This window comes from Juglans regia, chromosome 13 (genome assembly GCF_001411555.2).
Source record: "Juglans regia cultivar Chandler chromosome 13, Walnut 2.0, whole genome shotgun sequence".
NCBI classification, from domain to species: Eukaryota; Viridiplantae; Streptophyta; class Magnoliopsida; order Fagales; family Juglandaceae; genus Juglans; species Juglans regia.
This window is the reverse complement of record NC_049913.1, coordinates 9,682,226-9,701,337: the sequence shown is the minus strand read 5'-3', so window position 1 is coordinate 9,701,337 and position 19,112 is coordinate 9,682,226. Positions and strand designations below refer to the sequence as shown.

The following is a 19,112-nucleotide window of genomic DNA, read 5'->3' as shown; positions in this document are numbered from 1 at the left end:
TTTTCTTTTCTCGGATTGGGCCAGAGCCCACTGGCCGACCCTACAGCCCAACCCTTCTGTTTTGAAAGAAAAAACCCTAGGCCCCTTCTTATTCCTTCAGTAACCGCCGCACCAGAGTTCTTCCAACTCTGGATTGCTGCAGCTACGGGCGTCGCCGAGGAGGAGAGGATGACATGGTGTCTCCAGCCTTCTACCACCGCTGAAGTTAAACTCATTGCCCCTCATATATATATATATATATATTTTACCATAATACCGTAGCGGCCAGTGGGCTTTAAAGCACTGTTTTCAATTTCGTACTATACCGACCGGTACGGTCGATATTTGCTGTACCGGTCGCTGGGCCGGTACAGGTACCATATACGTTTCATACCGGTCGTACTGATCTCAATTTCGGCCGGTACCAGCCGATATTTCGACCTTTAAATTTTTTTTTTTCAAACTACAAGCTTATTTTTTTATTCTCAATTTAGACTAGACTATTTATAATTTATATATATATGTATTTATATATAATTTATTCATATATAGACTATTATTTTCGAATATAATTTATATATATATAAAATTTATTTATATATCCATTATCTTGAAATGGTACATGAAACGGTACTGAGACCGAAATATTTCGTTCCAGTACCTTGACCGGTACTGCTTCCGGTAAGGTATTCAAAACATTACTTTAAAGCCCTTTGCCCCCGTTATAGAGACGCCGACAAGGAGGTCCTCATTCTCTTATCGGCACCAAATACTCTACTTCATAATATTGTTTAAAAAAAAAAAATACCCATCTCAGAGATGGATTGAGCCAACATACCAAAAATCTATATGGTGGTGGCGGTGGTTTCCCATCTCTGGGTGCCAACATGGCACTCCAATCACCTTACGCCACCCCCTCCAATCCCCACTCAGTGACTCCATCTCTCTAATTTTTCTTTTGTGTCAACAGAAACCCACAAAACATTCTTATCAGCCGATCGGGGCTTCTCAACCGTTATATGCTGCCTTTTAAAGTCGCCATACGTCCCAAGTCGTCGGTAAGGGACTTCGGCCACCTTACACTGTATACTTTCAACACATACATTGGCTCCTCAACTACCAACACAATGCAAATAATGAGGAAGAAAATAAAATAAAATCCAAGTAAAGATTGAAGCAGATGCATCAATACTTCGTGGAATCATGAACAATCAAGTGAGAGTTTCTCTTTTACAAAAATATATCAACATAAAATGGGAGAAGTACACGGTATTATGATGTTAAATTAATATATGATAATATCAAATCTATATTTTATTCAGACCATAAAAAAATCTATAACCTAAAGCTTTGATACTGCATGTTAAATATTTTAACATGAATATTAATAATTAGATTTTTGATTTTCTATGATCCACGATAATAAAATAATAACAGTTAGAAAACGTACCTTCCTTCATTATAGTTTGATAGAGAATCTGACATAACTATGAGAGAAGAATCACCCTAACAACTTTACCTCCGAGTGTCTCCCGATGGCTAGAGACACAATGTTATTATAGGTGAGAACCCTTAACTCCTCAGTACTATTTATAAACTTCTACCTATCAAAAAATCTAGAGACTTTGTATCTCACTGTGATTAGATATGGAGTTAATTTTATCTCATTAGAATTAATCTTATCCCATTATAATTCATCAATTAAGTGATAAATATTGAGCTATTCTAAATCTATTAGAATATGGATATGTGAGACATAGAGTTTAAATAAAATCCTTACACATGAGGCTCCAGAGCATCTGCCATCCATCTTTCTTTTGCAAACACATAATGAGCTTCATGAAAATCCTTTACCTTTCACATGCCAATTAGAACACGCTTCTGCCTTTTTTTTTTCTTTTTTTTTTTTATCTTTTTGTTGGTAACGCTCTTCTTTTGATCACACTAATTCTCAAAAGCACTTAATACTGGCATGATTCGCCCTAACACTCTTGACAGATTTGCGCGTATGCACACACTCGCACACTGTCGATGGCCAATGGCACTTTATGGTTGCAAGCTTTTCTGTTTCTGAAGGAAAGGTTTATTAGCTAATTATTTTGACTTAATTGATGGTAAGTTCCATAGACCCAGCTAAGAATACTGAACGATTAAAATGGTTTGAGAATAAATAGTTGGAAAAGAAAGATATAGCGGGACTTTTCGCTATCATTTTATCATTTTGTGTAGATACGAATATCAACCATTAAATCAATTCTTGTTTTTAGATATGATTGAGATATAGTGTCATATCATGATAGCAGAGGATTAAACGCACCAAAGGAGGTGTTTGACAAACTATCAACTCATTTAATCAAATTATAAACCAATCAGTTTTATTTTATGCCATCAATTTCATTTAGAGTGGTTATTCTAATTTCAAACCAACGTATAGAATATACTATCTACACAATTTAAATGATGAGAGAAAAGCTGACATTACTTCTCAAGAGAAAGTCTTGTTTGTTTTCACAATTCTTCTCAATTTATTTCATCTAATTATTACAACTTTTTCAAATAAGTGATGCTAGGTTGCTGCCCAGCAGTGACCGATGGGCATGTCTGCCACTTAGGCAATTTTTTTTCATTTTTCTTTTTCACATTTTTTTAACATATTTAAATATTTAAAAATATATATCAATAAATTAATAGTTACTTCCTTAATCAGCAACTAAAAAAAATTAAATATATAAGGGTCAAAATGAGAGGACATACTAGCATTATTCAAATTCATACACAATAAAATAAACTATTTAACCTTTTCAAATCACAATACAAATATAATATTAAATAATATATTTTAATAATATTTTATTCAATTTTTAACTTTCATCTCAATTCATTTTATGTTATCTATAAAAAAAAATCATTACAAATAGTTATAGAGATCGAGTGCAAGTGCTGACCGCTGCGCACCTTTTTTAAAAAAGAGTGAGATTCGATCTCTCATAGGTTTAACTTACCTAACAATTACTTGAAATAAAAGAGTCGGGCTACTCTGCCGCCTAGAGCAGCCCGCTCAAACTTATCGCTATTTTGTTTTTGGTTTTTTTTTTCTTTTTTTTTTTCATATTTTTTTAATATATTTAAATATTTTTAAAAAATAAAAAAAAGTTTCAATATACTTAAAATCATTTCTTTAATAACTAAATAAAAAAAATTTAGCAAGCGGTCAAATTGAGCGATAAGCTTGATAGGGCAAAATAGTTTTTTCTAAAGAAATATTTTTGGTAGCAACTAGCAGCCACTATTTTGCTACGTCCGACGCACACCTGATATGGGCAATAAACGAACCATTTCATTGAGTGAGTTGAGAGTGAGACGGATCTAAGAGAGAACTGATGGATTGTGGCTATGTCGTCCTGCAGCAATAAATGCATCAATTTACATTATTTTTATTTTATTTTATTGTATGCGAGACAAGAGACATCAATTATATTAATCGGCCCCTGACATGCCATTTTATTTTGATGGTCGTTGAGGTGAAACGACGAGGTTGACCAGATAAGATAAGATAAGATTGACGAGGTGTAACGACGAGGTTGATATGCATTTTATTTTATTGTCTTCCACTTTGCAGAAAAAATAAAATAAGATAAGATATGATAAGATTAAAATTAAAAAAAAATAAAATATTATTAGAATATATTTTTTAATATTATTTTTCTTTTAAAATTAAAAAAATTAAATTATTTATTTTATTTTATATAAAAATTTAAAAAAATTGTAATAATTAGTTGTAATGAGATGAATTAAGAGGAATTGTAAAAATAAATGAGTCCAAAATTAATTTTACGAGAAGTATTACATACAGAAAAATATTATATAAAATAAATTTATAAATTGACGTGAGTTTATATAATCCGTTAGATCTATTTTATAATAAAATTAATTTTATATTCTGACATATTATATTAAATTATATTAATTTATAAATTTATTTATATTAATTTATAAATTTATTTTTATGTAATTGCTCGTAGTTAAAGTATTTTATTAATTTTATTGTAGTTGGCATTCACATTGATGATCAGTGGTACTCGTTAGAGGGAGGGAATCCCATTGGAGGAGGAGTTCAAATGGCACTCAATGCATGTGGACCAGAAACAAGATCACCAGATATGTATTCTTATGTTCAAAGCTAACAATTGAGAGGTTAGCATTATAATAGATAAGAATAAACCAGCTCGGATTGCACCTTTCCGTATACTGCTCCCATTGATTATAATTTGACTTCCAGACTTTTCAACATTAAAAAGATTTTTTTTTTCGGTAGATCTCATACTTATTTATTTTTTTTAAAAAAATAAAATTTAAATATTTTAAAATTTTATATAATATTTTTTAATTAAAAATTAAAAAATTAATTTTTAACTGCATGTACAAACCTTTCCTTAAATTATATATCCTTACACGAGCAACCGTGCTGCATAGAAAAAGTTGTTAATTATTAATTATATTATATTGTTAATTATTAATTTAGGTTGAATGACTGGTAATCATGTTTTGACGTTGATAGGAACGAAACTAAGATAATAATATTACATACAGTCTTTAACTTAAATTTAGATAATTTTATTTTTAAAAATTTTTAAAAATATACAAATATTTCTCGTAAAACAATATATTTTATCATTTAATAAAATGTCTGTATATATAATTTTCAAATAAAGACTATAAATAAAATTTCTCTTTCATAAATTGCAAAAACAATAACATTTGACAAGCTGTACATGTTAAATTCGAATAACAGGCAATGCTAATTTGTTGACGAAAAATAATATATTATAAAATATCATATAAAAATAATATTATTTTATAAAAAAATAATACTATACATTACATGCTTATCTTATTTTAATTATATTAAATAGTATGTGATATATTTATTATTAGATGATAAAAAAAATATATAATATATAATAAATAATTATTTAATAATAATAAATATACCATATCATTTTTAATGAAATGAAATGAAAATAAAATAATAACATAATATATAGAATTTTTTTTATAAAAATACTTTCGTTTTAAATTATATATTATAAAAAAAGTTGTAAAAAGTGCTGTCAGTATCATTACTCTTCGTTGGCAGCCAGAATTACAAAAACACATGTGCTCGAGATACCATACCTCGTACGTATCCAATCAGATTCATCTTATGTAACCATAATAGCATCATTGAATACAGAAACGTGGGACTTCAGTGCTTCTACGTACAGACGAATTGGCGCACCCCCTGCGCAGCCTCTGACATCAACAGTAATATTATATTAAAAATAAATAAAAAACTAAAGAAAAAGAAAAAGATAGAAGATGGAAAGAAAGAAATTGTATCAAATTTTAGACCATTAGTATTGGATTGACTATTTCATTCTTTAAATTTTAAAGAATGTATAACTTTTTTACTTTTAGCTAACCATTCAAAATTTAAAGTCTATATTGAATTAGTCATCACACTCTTTATAATAATAAAATATTATTATTTTTATATTTTTATAATTAATTTTTATTTTTTAATTAATTCTATTTTCATAACCTCTTATAATCTCCAACAATCATATTAATTTTCATTTTCACAATCCAATAAACAAAATTTAATCACACGATATCAATATTATCAAAATAATTCCATTGATCTTCAATGCAATCAAGCCAATTCTCACAAACAACATCACCAACTAATGCAAAATAAGAGTAATGAATAGGGTGGTAACTAACATATAAAACTATGAACATCACACCCATATTTGTGATCCAAAATAACAAAAAACTACAAAATAGCATAGGCTAAAACCCCAAAACTCCCTACTAACAAAAGGCTACACATCTTCAAAAGATGAAGATTGAGATGGAGATGAAAATTACTTCCTTGATTTCTCAAAAACCTCTTTTTGAAGATTCAAGAAATATTCTCGTTGCATTCCATTCATGCCAGCAAGATCCATCTTCATTATCTCTATATCGATCTTCCTATTCTCCGTATCATTTCTCCTCTTTTTCTCCACTAGTAATCGAGCCCTATCAGCATCCAATTTACTAGTCGCTTGTCTTCTTTCAGACATGAAAACAGCTCTATCATTTGTCATGCACGTTAAGGCCTCAACAAATTCTGCATCGTAAGATTCTGCAACCTTTCTTTTTTCTCTCCCTTTCTTTCTCAGTCTTCTTCCCTGGAGGCCTCTCAAAAATGACATCTACGTTGTCATCTATCGTGTCGTCTCCTAGTGGAGTCGACTCCGCCATAGCAGGGCGTTTCCCATGTGGTTTCCTTCTAGTTGACAACATGGACACATGTTGCTGCCATTTTGGTTGGTGTCTCAATAGACACCAACAATGTTCCATGTTGTATGTGGCCTTCTCAGTCTCTCTATACATGATTTTAACTCTTTCAATCTAAATATGCGAATGTAACAAGAATGTAAGAATATAATTTTAGCAAGAAAATTTAAAATGAAATTTAGTGAGAAACTCATACCTTATTCTGCTCTGTCGCACCACTTGGATGCAAAGATTCTACTTGAGCCACAGCAGCACAAAATTTATTTGTGCATTTTTGGATCACCGACCATCGATTGGTCAATGACCCCCTGAACGATTTGCCATGCTAGGTTTTTTATGCTCTTTGTAATAATTGCTAATTCTCTCCCACATTTGAGAGTATTTTTTATCTGTCTCTCGTATAGCATCCATGCTAATATTGAGCCAAGCCGACACGAGGAGATTGTCCTCCTCTACGGTGAAAGACACACCTCATTGCGTTTTCTTACTAGGTGGCCTTTTTTCACCTTCCAATTGTGTAGCTTGGAGTCCAATATTCTCATGGCTACTAGTCATTAGGGAACTGGATATACCTTGTTCACCACTTTGCAATAGAGTGGTAAAGAATGGATCTTCATCAAATGTGGTATCCATCCTTGATTCATGTATAATATCTAAAAATCAGGACTAAACTCATACAAATATCAGAGACAGTGCTACTGAAACAGCATCTACATACAAAAATAGATTGCTTTCACATACAACAACCACAAACATGCAGATTGCTTTCACATACAGCAAGTATTTTCATTGTTGTTCATCTTCATATGAACTTTTTCATCATGCAGCAGTTAAATAAAAGTTATATCATGTTGCACGAAATGCTTTCTACCATCTTAACTTGAAGGGGATCTCTTAAAGTTCAATTCATTGTTTTCTATCAGTGCACAGTAGACAACAAACTTAAAGCTGTCTCCCTATATCTCATCAGCATAAAAATCAATATGCCTCATAAACATGCTGAAAGGAAAAAAAAAAAAACTGCTAGCATGACATAGCATAGGTTATTCCTGTGTTGTGATCATCGATGGGCTTTATACTAAATGAGAAAAAGTAATTAATTTCAAATATATAGTTATTGTTAAATTACATATTTATGAATTGAATAAGATGGGTGCACCTCAAGAAATTACATATTCTCATAGGATTTTTCTATCAAAATGTTTTAGAAGTTTAGAATGCATTCCAAAAGACATGAAAATCACTGCAACGCTGCAGTTCCAAAGTCACCTCTCCATTGGACTACTCACAATATTCCTTCTCAAGGTACATATTACTGTTTATGTATATCTTTCATTATGTATATCTACTAATTACTGTATTTTTTTTCTTGATAACGGAACTCATTTGATATAGGTTGCTGAAAGGGAACTCATGTAAATCTTCTATGCTCACATTTCCAGCTGATTGGTGAGTTTTTTTGCTTTGTAGTGAACATTCAAAGAAGTTCAAACCAGAGGTCATGGAGGCAAGAATGAATGGCAAGAATTGCATAGTTACTGGAGCAAATTCTGGCATTGATTATGATACAACTTTACCTTTATCTTTAAGTATTTTGAGCTTGTGTTTTTAGATGGCTAACCTATATCTGTGTATATATGATGCGCAAATCAATGGACCAACCGTCTTTAAATTTGCCATGTACAAAGCCAAGAGATCAGTGGTAAATCTGGAGCTAGGCTGAGAAGTTTGAACAAAAATTCTTAGTACTACTTGTATTGAGGTATGCAAAATGGTAGGTAAATTTAAAAGTTATTTATATAAATTTTTTCTGGTAGAAATTTAGGCAAATGATGATTATAATTTTGTTCTGTTTTAAACTTTCAAGATTATTTTTTAACCCTTAATTAAATAATTTACCTTTTCCATCCCTTAAAAACAGAGCTTGAATGGGTTGATGGCAAGGCAAGTGATTCTAGGTGGTACATGGGAAGAAAATAACTGTAAATGATACAAAGTGGCACCTATGAAGATCACTTTGACCATTATGCATAAAATATATCCTCTATGTCTATATCAACAAAGGTACTTGCATAAAATATATCCTCTATGTCTTTGTGCAAGTACCTAGGTATCTTTTTAAAGCACAGAATATATCCTCTATGTCTATATGTAAAAGAAAAACTTATGTACAATCATCAACAAAGGTTCTCTATGTCTGAATCAGATTCTGCCCCAAAGGAAATACCTACTGCACTCTAGAAAACAGGAAAACTAAAACAGAAACAGATTCAATACATTCTCATCATTCCTTTCAAAATTCTGCAAAATTCTACTACACACTACTGTAAAATTCTGTAGGTTCTCTATGTATGAATCAGATTCTGCCCCAATCTAGCTACCGATTGAACAAAATTTGACATTGTGCACTTATCAACATCCCTTCAAATTTTATAGACAACATGTTAACAACCACAAATTAAGCCCAACACAAGTAGGCAACTATCCAAGATCCCTAAATCAAGCTCATTTAGTACATTACACAACATGCAATTTCCAATCACACCTCCAAGAACCGAGTTATCTCTAATTCAAAAGTAATGAAGCAAACTTCAAACAGTAGGCAAAAAAGAACAATAAAATGCCTGACTTGCACGCATCCGATACCCAATACATAAATAATCATAATTAGCTACGAAGAACCAAGGAAAAACCCCTAATTAACATCAAACCCAAATAATAAAATCAAGAGTAAAATCAAGAACAAAGTTTCGAATTTTACCGAGTTGCTTGTCGTGCTGGAGAGAAGCTGCTGCGATGCCGTGCTGGAGACAAGATGGAAGCTTTTTTAGCCACGGGAGAGAAAGGGGAAGAAGAAGAGAAAGAAGAGAAAAAAAAACCTAGAAGAAGAGAAAGAAGGAAGAGGAAGGCAGAGACGCGACAGAGGGAAGATGAAGATGGTGCGAAGAGAAAAAAAAACCCTAGAAGAACAGAAAGGAGGAAGAGTAAGCCAGAGACGCGGGAGAGGGAAGAAGAAGAGAAAGAAGAGAGAAAAAAAAAAGAAAAAAAAAAGAAGAAATCGTGGGAGAGAAAAAGGGAACAAGAAGGTAGAGACACGAGAGACCGAGGGAAGAAGAAGAGAAAGAAGAGACGCGGGAGAGAAAGAGGAAAGAAGAAGAAAGAAAGAAATCGCGGAAGTTGAGCCGAAAATAATAAACAATTAGTTTGGACTTGAAGCAGTTCTTTTCATCTTTAGAAAGAAAGATGAAAAGACTGTAGATCAGATTTTATTTGAAATGTGCTTGGCTAATTCAATGTGGGTCAACTTTTTATAAAATTATTTAAATTTGAAGATGAAAATGCATTTGGCTAATCTAATGCCAATGCTCTTAGTGAACCTGTCATCTTCTCCAAATCATATTTTCAAACAGTAAGTATTTGAGAAAAATGATATATACCCAGATTTTTGTATTATGAGTATTCAATCTTTTAATCTGACATATTAGCTCATCTCTTTTAAGAGCTACATTTATTCTCAGCTCTTTACCATCTCTTTACTCCTCTCTCTCTCTCTCCCTTTCTCCAGCTTGGAAAACCTGACATATTAGCTCATCTCTTTTAAGAGCTACATTTATTCTCAGCTCTTTACCAGCTTGGAAAACCTGACATATTAGCTCATCTCTTTTAAGAGCTACATTTATTCTCAGCTCTGTACCATCTCTTTACTCCTCTCTCTCTCTCCCTTTCTCCAGTTTGGAAAACCTGACATATTAGCTCATCTCTTTTAAGAGCAACATTTATTCTCAGCTCTTTACCAGCTTGGAAAACCTGACATATTAGCTCATCTCTTTTAAGAGCTACATTTATTCTCAGCTCTTTACCATCTCTTTACTCTCTCTCTCTCTCTCTCTCTCTCTCTCTCTCTCTCTCTCTCTCTCTCTCTCTCTCCAGCTTGGAAAAATCTCGTAAGTTTGCATTTTGAACACATTTTTCTGCATTTTGCTTCAAATTTGCTGTTACGATGTACTGATAGGATTTCGAGTTTCTCAAATTTACTGTTTTATTTCTTATCTTACAACAACTTCACTCCAAATATTGCGTCACATTGCGTCGGGTTTAACTAGCTCAAAGCGTCTTGTCCTCTAAATAACAAAATCTTAATTTTCAACTTCAAATTGGTGATTATCTGAGAATGCTTTTAATTTAAATGGATTTTGATTTCTGAGATTTAGAGTTCCCGGACTGGTCAATGGCTGCCGAGCAACCATAAGGGAGATTCTCATCCTTTTTCATCTCCCAGACTGCTCCTGAAATTTTTCCTCCTATTTTCATCTCCCGCTCGTCCCCCAACTGGCCAACTCTTCATTTTGTAAGATCAAAACGCACCATTTCCTTTTTGTGTGTGGCATGTCAAATAGATTGGGGGTGCGCAAGGGGTCCACGAACTTGCTTGTGTTTAGAGTTTTCCTAAACCGAAAATATCGCTGACCACAGTAACTGAGTAATGCCCATAATAGGCTTTTGGACCGGATACAATTTTTAGTTTAGGAAATACTCTAATCATAAAGAGATTATATAAATGTAATCTCATAAACTGATATGGTTTAACGTGATTCATCAGATTATAAAATTATTTTTATTATAAAGATCTAACAAATCAGATGAAGTTACGTTAATTTATGTGATTATTTTATGTAATTCCTTTACAAATGTAGCAGTACTCTTTTAGTTTACAAGTCTTTTGTAGAATACTTAAAAAATAAAAAAAGTGAGACTTATAATTAAAATAATAATAATATTTTTTTTTTTTAAAAGAGAGTATGCAAATTTTGCCCAACTTAAAATTTTATCTTTACATTACTATTTTTTTAACTAAACCATTCTTTAAAAAAAAAATGTAGGGAGGTCGCAACCTATCTGGCATTATATACATATATATATATATATATATAAATGTACCTAAAACCTATATGTACGTACGTACGTACCTAGGCGTGAGTGTGGCCTCCATTGTTGTCACTTTCAAACTCTAATTTCCCAGATCAGTCTGATTCTTGATAGAATTGAAGCAAATTAAAGATGGCGCAGAATGGGTCACAGAACGATGCAGCCAAGCAGAAGGAGATCGACGATTGGCTTCCGATCGCTTCTTCTCGGAACGCAAAATGGTGGTACTCGGCTTTCCACAATGTCACTGCCATGGTTGGTGCCAGTGTCCTCAGCCTCCCTTATGCCATGTCACATCTTGGATGGTATGTTTATTGATTCACTTCTAGTTTGGATTTTGATAATTAATTGGTTTCTGGGTTTTGAGCAAACAGAGGACGATGTAACCAGATGTTTTTTTCCTTCAATAATAATAGGGGTCCTGGTGTAACAATTCTTCTACTGTCATGGGTGATCACCCTATACACTCTATGGCAAATGGTTGAGATGCACGAAATGGTACCCGGGAAGCGATTCGATAGGTACCATGAGCTTGGCCAGTATGCATTTGGTGAAAAGCTGGGACTTTGGATTGTGTTGCCGCAACAGCTGATCGTTGAAGTTGGTGGGGACATTGTGTACATGGTCACGGGTGGGAAATCTCTGAAGAAGTTCCATGACTCGGTTTGCCTTGATTGCAAGGAAATCAAGACTTCCTACTTCATCATGATTTTCGCTTCAGTGCACTTTGTTGTCTCCCATCTCCCAAACTTCAACTCTATTTCCAACGTCTCAATGGCCGCGGCAGTCATGTCCTTAAGATTGAATGCCTGTCTGTGTCAACATTATCTGGAAGTTACGTACAATGAAACAGTTAGATTAATGCATATTGGTGTTATGTGCAGTTACTCAACCATTGCTTGGGCAGCTTCTGCTGGGAAGGGAATTAAACCAGATGTGGACTATAGTTACACAGCTAAAACCACATCTGATGCTACCTTCAATTTCTTTAACGCATTGGGTGATGTGGCATTTGCCTATGCTGGCCACAATGTGGTTTTGGAGATCCAAGCAACAATTCCATCAACTCCAGAAAAGCCTTCCAAGGGACCCATGTGGAAAGGAGTGTTGGTTGCATACATCGTTGTGGCCATTTGCTACTTCCCTGTTGCTCTGATTGGGTACTGGATTTTTGGGAACAGCGTCGATGACAACATCCTCATCACCCTGGAGAAGCCCGCATGGCTTATTGCAATGGCTAACATGTTTGTTGTTGTTCATGTCATTGGAAGTTACCAGGTGCGTGCGTTTCCATAGTTCCATTGTTGGGAATAACTGTATATCTAAGACTAACTCGAAGTAAAGTAGCGGAACTAAACAAAAGAAAAGATGACAATCACACAGAAAGAATACCAAGAATTAAGTGGTTCGACTCAAAATGAGCCTACGTCCACTGGTGGGGTCGGTATCAAAGATTTCACTATCAACAGAGATGGAGTACAGATGAATACAACAAAACTTCACAAGGAAGTTATCTCTCAAAACTCACTCTAGAACTTCTCTATCAAGAAAACACTAAAAACAAGACAAAAAGTGATTTTCTGAAGTTATCTAAGAAGTGGGCGCCGTTTGGAATTTATAGGAACAGAAATGTTCACTTCTGTGAACATTGGCTCGAGCGAACACTCGAGCGAGTGTCGAGCGAACGTAGGTTTTCTGTACTTCGCTCGAGCTAACACTCGAGCGAGGGTCGAGCGAAGCTCTCGAAACTCTCTGACTTGATCTCGCTCGAGCTGGGTGTCGAGCGAGGGTCGAGCGAACACTCTCTGACTTGATTTCGCTCGAGCTGCATGTCGAGCGAGGGTTGAGCGAAGCTCTCGAAACTCTCTGACTTGATCTCGCTCGAGTTGGGTGTCGAGCGAGAGTTGAGCGAACACTCTCTGACTTACTTCGCTCGAGCCAAGTGAACCTTCGCTCGAGCGAACCTACGACACATGCACTGTTCCATCTGATTCAAGCCACCTCATAACAAATCTCCACCTTGGCTTGAACTCTGCCAAAAAACACAAAAAAAACCTTTGATCACAAAACCAATCCCCACCACCAAATCCCTTACGGGAATGACAAACTGCAAACACCAATCAAGTCCAAACAAAGTTTGAACTTGTATACTGCAACTGGCTTAGTCATCATATCTGCTGGATTCTCTGTAGTAGCAATCTTCAGAATCTGTATAAGACCCTCTGTAACGGTCTCTCTGAGAAAATGATACCTGACATCAATGTGCTTCGTTCTCTCATGATACATTTGATTTTTGGTCAAATGTATTGCACTCTGACTGTCACAAAATACTGAGATCCTATCTTGCTTCAAACCCAAATCATTGACCAGGCCTTTCAACCAAATGGCCTCCTTAACAGCCTCTGCTGCTGCCATGTACTCTACTTCGGTAGTTGATAAAGCAACAGTGGATTGCAGTGTTGCTTTCCAACTAATAGCTGACCCACACAGAGTGAAAACATAACCTGTCAATGATCTTCTCTTATCTAAGTCTCCAACATAATCAGAATCAACTAAACCAGTAACTTTGGAACTGAGATTGACATCTCTATCAAAAATTAACCCAAAGTTCATGGTTCCCCTCAAATACCTTAGTATCCATTTCACAGCCTGCCAATGAGTCTTACCCGGATTAGCCATATACCTGCTAACCACGCTCACTGCCTGTGAAATGTCTGGACGGGTGCAAACCATTGCATACATGATGCTGCCAACTGCGCTGGAATAAGGAACACTAGCCATGAACCATTCCTCTTCATCTGTCTGAGGAGATAAGCTAGCTGAAATAAAGTGCGTAGCAAGTGGTGTACTTACTGGTTTGGAATCAAACATTCCAAATCTCTGAAGCACTTTCTCAATGTACTTTCCCTGGGACAAGTACAACTTTCCAGCTTTCCTATCTCTGATGATTTCCATTCCCAAAATCTTCTTCGCAGCACCTAAGTCTTTCATTTCAAACTCATTTCTGAGTTTGGTCTTTAACAAACCTATGTCAGATATGCTTCTAGCAGCAATAAGCATATCATCAACATATAATAGCAAATAAATGAAAGACTTATCAGATAATTCCTTATGATAAACACAACTATCATAGTTACTTCTCAAATAACCATGATCAATCATAAAGGAATCAAACCGCTTATACCATTGCCTTGGCGACTGCTTCAAACCATATAAAGATTTCTTCAATCTGCACACATGATCTTCCTTGTTTTCAACAATGAATCCCTCTGGCTGATGCATATAAATGGTTTCTTCAAGTTCACCATGAAGGAACGCTGTTTTAACATCAAGTTGCTGCAGCTCTAAGTCATACAATGCTACTATGGCAAGTAGCAATCTGATCGAACTGTGTTTCACCACTGGAGAGAAGACTTCATTGAAGTCGATGCCTTCTCTCTGACTAAAGCCCTTAGCAACTAAGCGTGCCTTGTATCTTGCATCGGTATCACCCTGGATTCCCTCTTTTCTTTTGAAGACCCATTTGCAGCCAACAGTCTTCACCTTCTTTGGCAACAGAACCAAATCCCATGTTTGGTTTTTGTGAAGAGACTAAATCTCTTCAGTCATAGCTGCGCACCACTGAGCAGAATCTACGCTCTTGACAGCTTCAGAATAACTGGAAGGCTCCTGACCGACAATATTCTCTGCTGTAGTAAGAGCATACATCACCATATCTGCATGAGCATATCTCTGAGGTGGTCTAATCTGCCTCCTTTGTCTACCAGTCGCTATACTGTAGTCTTGCTCATCTTGTGCGCTGCTACTCGGATCAGAATCATGCTCATCTGCAATAGCATGATCTTGGGCGCCACGAGGCAGCCCTTGTGGTGCTTCAACCTGAAACTCCACCTGCTTTCTGACATCCTGTTCTTGTCCTGTAGACTCAGTAATCTCCTTTCTCGGAATAAGCATGGATTTTTCATCAAAAGTGACATCCCTACTGATTACAAACTTGGGTGATTTGGGATCAGTACACCACAACCTGAATCCCTTCACCCCACTGGCATACCCAATGAATATGCCCTTCTTTGCCCTTGGCTCAAGTTTTCCATCATTAACATGGAAATATGCAGGACAACCAAAAACTTTCAAATTCGAATAATCAGCAGGAGTATCAGACCATACCTCATTCGGAGTCTTCAAACCAATCGCTGTGGCTGGAGAACGATTGACCAAGTAACAGGCTGTGTTGATTGCTTCAGCCCAGAAATCCTTACCCAAACCTGCATTAGAAAGCATGCTCCGGGCTCTCTCCAAGAGAGTCCTATTCATCCGTTCAGCTACTCCATTTTGCTGTGGAGTATGTCTAACTGTACGATGTCTGGCAATACCCTCATTCCTGCAGAATTCATCAAACTCACCTCCGTAGAACTCCATACCATTGTCAGTGCGAAGTTATTGATTTTCTTGCCCGTCTGATTTTCAATCAAAGCTTTCCACTGTTTGAAGTTAACAAATACATCGCTTTTCTGCTTCAGAAAGTAAACCCAAACCTTCCGTGAGAAATCGTCAATGAACGTAAGCAAATACTGAGCTCCACCTTTTGACGGAACTGAAGATGGACCCTAAAGATCAGAATGAATATAGTCCACAGAACTTTTGGTTCTGTGAACCCCTGTAGAGAACTGAACCCTACACTGTTTTCCAAACACACAGTGTTCACAAAAATCCAGTTTCCCTATCTTCTGATTACATAGCAAACCCTACTTACTCAAAATTGACATCCCCTTCTCACTCATATGACCCAAACGCATATGCCACAAACGTGTGACATCTGAATCCGGATCATCTGAAACAGACACTGCAGCTGCACCTGTCACCGTAGAGCCCTGAAGGAAATAAAGACCATTTGTCTTATCTCCCTTCATCACAACCATAGAGCCCTTACTGACTCTGATAGCTCCACCTTCACCAGTGTACTTATAATCCAACGAATCAAGTGTGCCCAAAGAAATAAGATTCTTTTTCAAATTTGGAATGTGTCGAACATTAGACAATGTCCGGACAATTCCATCAAACATCTTAATTCGGACCGAACCAATTCCAGCAATTCTGCAAGCCATATCATTCCCTAACAAAACGGAGCCTCCGTTGACCGATTCATAGTTAATGAACCAGTCCCTCTTGGGACACATATGGAAAGTGCAAGCTGAGTCCATGACCCACTTGTCACTAAAGCGACTATTTGAGTCGCTAATTGCTAGAACGAGGTCTAGGTCGTTAGACCTATCATCAGCAACACTGACGGCATTAGATGAACTAGTGCCGTCCTCTCTGTTTTTCAGTTTTGGACACTCATTCTTGTAGTGGCCAAACTTATGGCAGTAATGACATTTGACGTTCTTCTTACTGAACGTTGTTTGTGAACTGCCCCTGGATTTCCCCTTATTCTTATCTGAACCCCTGTCATTTGATCTACCCCTACTTGAGGACCCCTTAACAAACAAGCCACTAGCTTGTTCATTTGTGTTCTTCACACTCAATTTATTTCTCAACTCCTTAGAATTCAAAGCAGACTTTACATCTACCAAGGAAATTGAATTTCTACCATATAACATGGAATTTACAAAGTTCTCAAAAGATATGGGTAATGAACATAAAATAATTAACGCTTGATCTTCTTCTTCAAGCTTAATATCTATGTTCCTAAGATCCATAATGATTTTGTTAAATTCATCTAGGTGTTCAGTAATAAGAGTACCTTCCTTCATTTTTAGAGTGTATAACCGTTGTTTCAAATACAAACGGTTTGTGAGAGATCTTTTCATGTACAGATTCTCAAGTGCCGACCAGAGACCAGTTGCAGTCTCCTCGTCAGCAACCTCTCTTAATACTCCATCAGATAGTGACAAAAGGATAGCACTGTGTACCTTTTCTTCTTCTTCTTTCGAAGGAGCCGGAGAATCTTCGGATATCGACACCTCTAATACTTTTGACAAGCCCTGTTGTCGCAGTAAAGCCTTCATCTTGATGCGCCATAAACTGAAACTGTTCTGACTGTCAAATTTCTCCACTTCGAACTTAGCCATAGCCATCCCTCCAGATCTGTTTGAGCCAAGCTCTGATACCAGTTTGTTGGGAATAACTGTATATCTAAGACTAACTCGAAGTAAAGTAGCGGAACTAAACAAAAGAAAAGATGACAATCACACAGAAAGAACACCAAGAATTAAGTGGTTCGACTCAAAATGAGCCTACATCCACTGGTGGGGTCGGTATCGAAGATTTCACTATCAACAGAGATGGAGTACAGATGAATACAACAAAACTTCACAAGGAAGTTATCTCTCAAAACTCACTCTATAACTTCTCTCTCAAGAAAACACTAAAAAACAAGACAAAAAGTGATTTCTGAAGTTATCTAAGAGGTGGGCGCCGTTTGGTATTTATAGGAACAGAAATGTTCACTTCTGTGAACATTGGCTCGAGTGAACACTCGAGCGAGTGTCGAGCGAACGTAGGTTTTTTGTACTTCGCTCGAGCTAACACTCGAGCGAGGGTCGAGCGAAGCTCTCGAAACTCTCTGACTTGATCTCGCTCGAGCTGGGTGTCGAGCGAGGGTCGAGCGAACACTCTCTGACTTGATTTCGCTCGAGCTGCATGTCGAGCGAGGGTTGAGCGAAGCTCTCGAAACTCTCTGACTTGATCTCGCTCGAGCTGGGTGTCGAGCGAGGGTCGAGCGAACACTCTCTGACTTACTTCGCTCGAGCCAAGTGAACCTTCGCTCGAGCGAACCTACGACACACGCACTGTTCCATCTGATTCAAGCCACCTCATAACATCCATTGTGATCTCCTTTATCTTCATTTATTTTCTTTGCTGAAGTGTTGAAAACCGCAGATCTTCGCGATGCCGGTGTTCGATATGCTGGAAACTTTGCTAGTGAAGAAACTGAACTTCAAACCTTCTTTCATTCTTCGCTTTGTTACTCGCACCTCATATGTTGGTAAGCCAGCCTTCTCTCTCACGCACACATACACAAATGAATTCTGGAATCTGAAGTATTTTACTAAAAAACTCTGACTTGTTTGCATGACTGCAGCGTTTACCATGATCGTAGCCATAGCAGTCCCTTTCTTTGGGGGCCTCCTTGGCTTCTTTGGCGGATTCGCTTTTGCCCCGACAACATACTTCGTAAGAAAAAATGATTTTCTTTTCCCTTCGTCACATGATAATCCAATATAATGCTAAAAGATTTCGTTTTTTGACTCATTACAGCTCCCCTGCATCATATGGCTCGCCATCTATAAACCCAAAAAACTCAGTTTATCTTGGATCACAAACTGGGTAATGTTGACATTGCTTCAAACTACCAAACGGGATCAAACTTGGATTTTATTGAATTATTGTTCTTTTTCCTGTTCTTTTCAATATCTTAAACTGATTCTGTTTTGATTTCTACATATCAGATCTGCATTGTGCTTGGTGTTATGTTGATGGTCCTATCACCCATTGGTGGGCTAAGGTCGATCATCCTTTCAGCTAAGAACTACAAGTTCTTCTCGTGAACTACAAGGTCGATCATCCTAATTCTTGTCCTTTCGAAATCTATTTTGGCGATGAGGCATATTTCAAGTGGATGCCATTAAGTAGTTGGCACAAGAGGCCACTAAAAATATAATGTATTATCATGTGTGATTGGGAATGACCAAAAGGAAAATATATAGTGTATTTTAATTTTTTTTTTATAGTTAAGAAAGTGATTATTAATAAATTTGTATATATTTTTAAATTTAAAAATATTTTAAGAAAATAAAATTTAGTAAAAAAATCAAAGTCTCAATTCCTTATGACTTAACTCCCAAAAAAAAAAAGACAAAAATGCCATCCCCTGGAGCCTA

At 36.1% G+C, this 19,112-nt stretch overlaps 1 protein-coding gene across 1 annotated transcript; it reads left to right on the top strand.

The window, feature by feature from the left end:
* Window positions 1-11,355: 11,355 nt before the first annotated feature.
* LOC109019416 (lysine histidine transporter 2-like) lies at window positions 11,356-18,779 on the top strand. Its single transcript, XM_019001703.2, has 7 exons — window positions 11,356-11,534; window positions 11,646-12,027; window positions 12,112-12,507; window positions 18,112-18,217; window positions 18,314-18,405; window positions 18,490-18,558; window positions 18,681-18,779. The coding sequence occupies exons 1-7, from the start codon at window positions 11,362-11,364 to the stop codon at window positions 18,777-18,779; spliced, it is 1,317 nt and encodes a 438-aa protein (XP_018857248.2). The 5' UTR covers window positions 11,356-11,361.
* The last annotated feature ends 333 nt before the right edge of the window (window positions 18,780-19,112 follow it).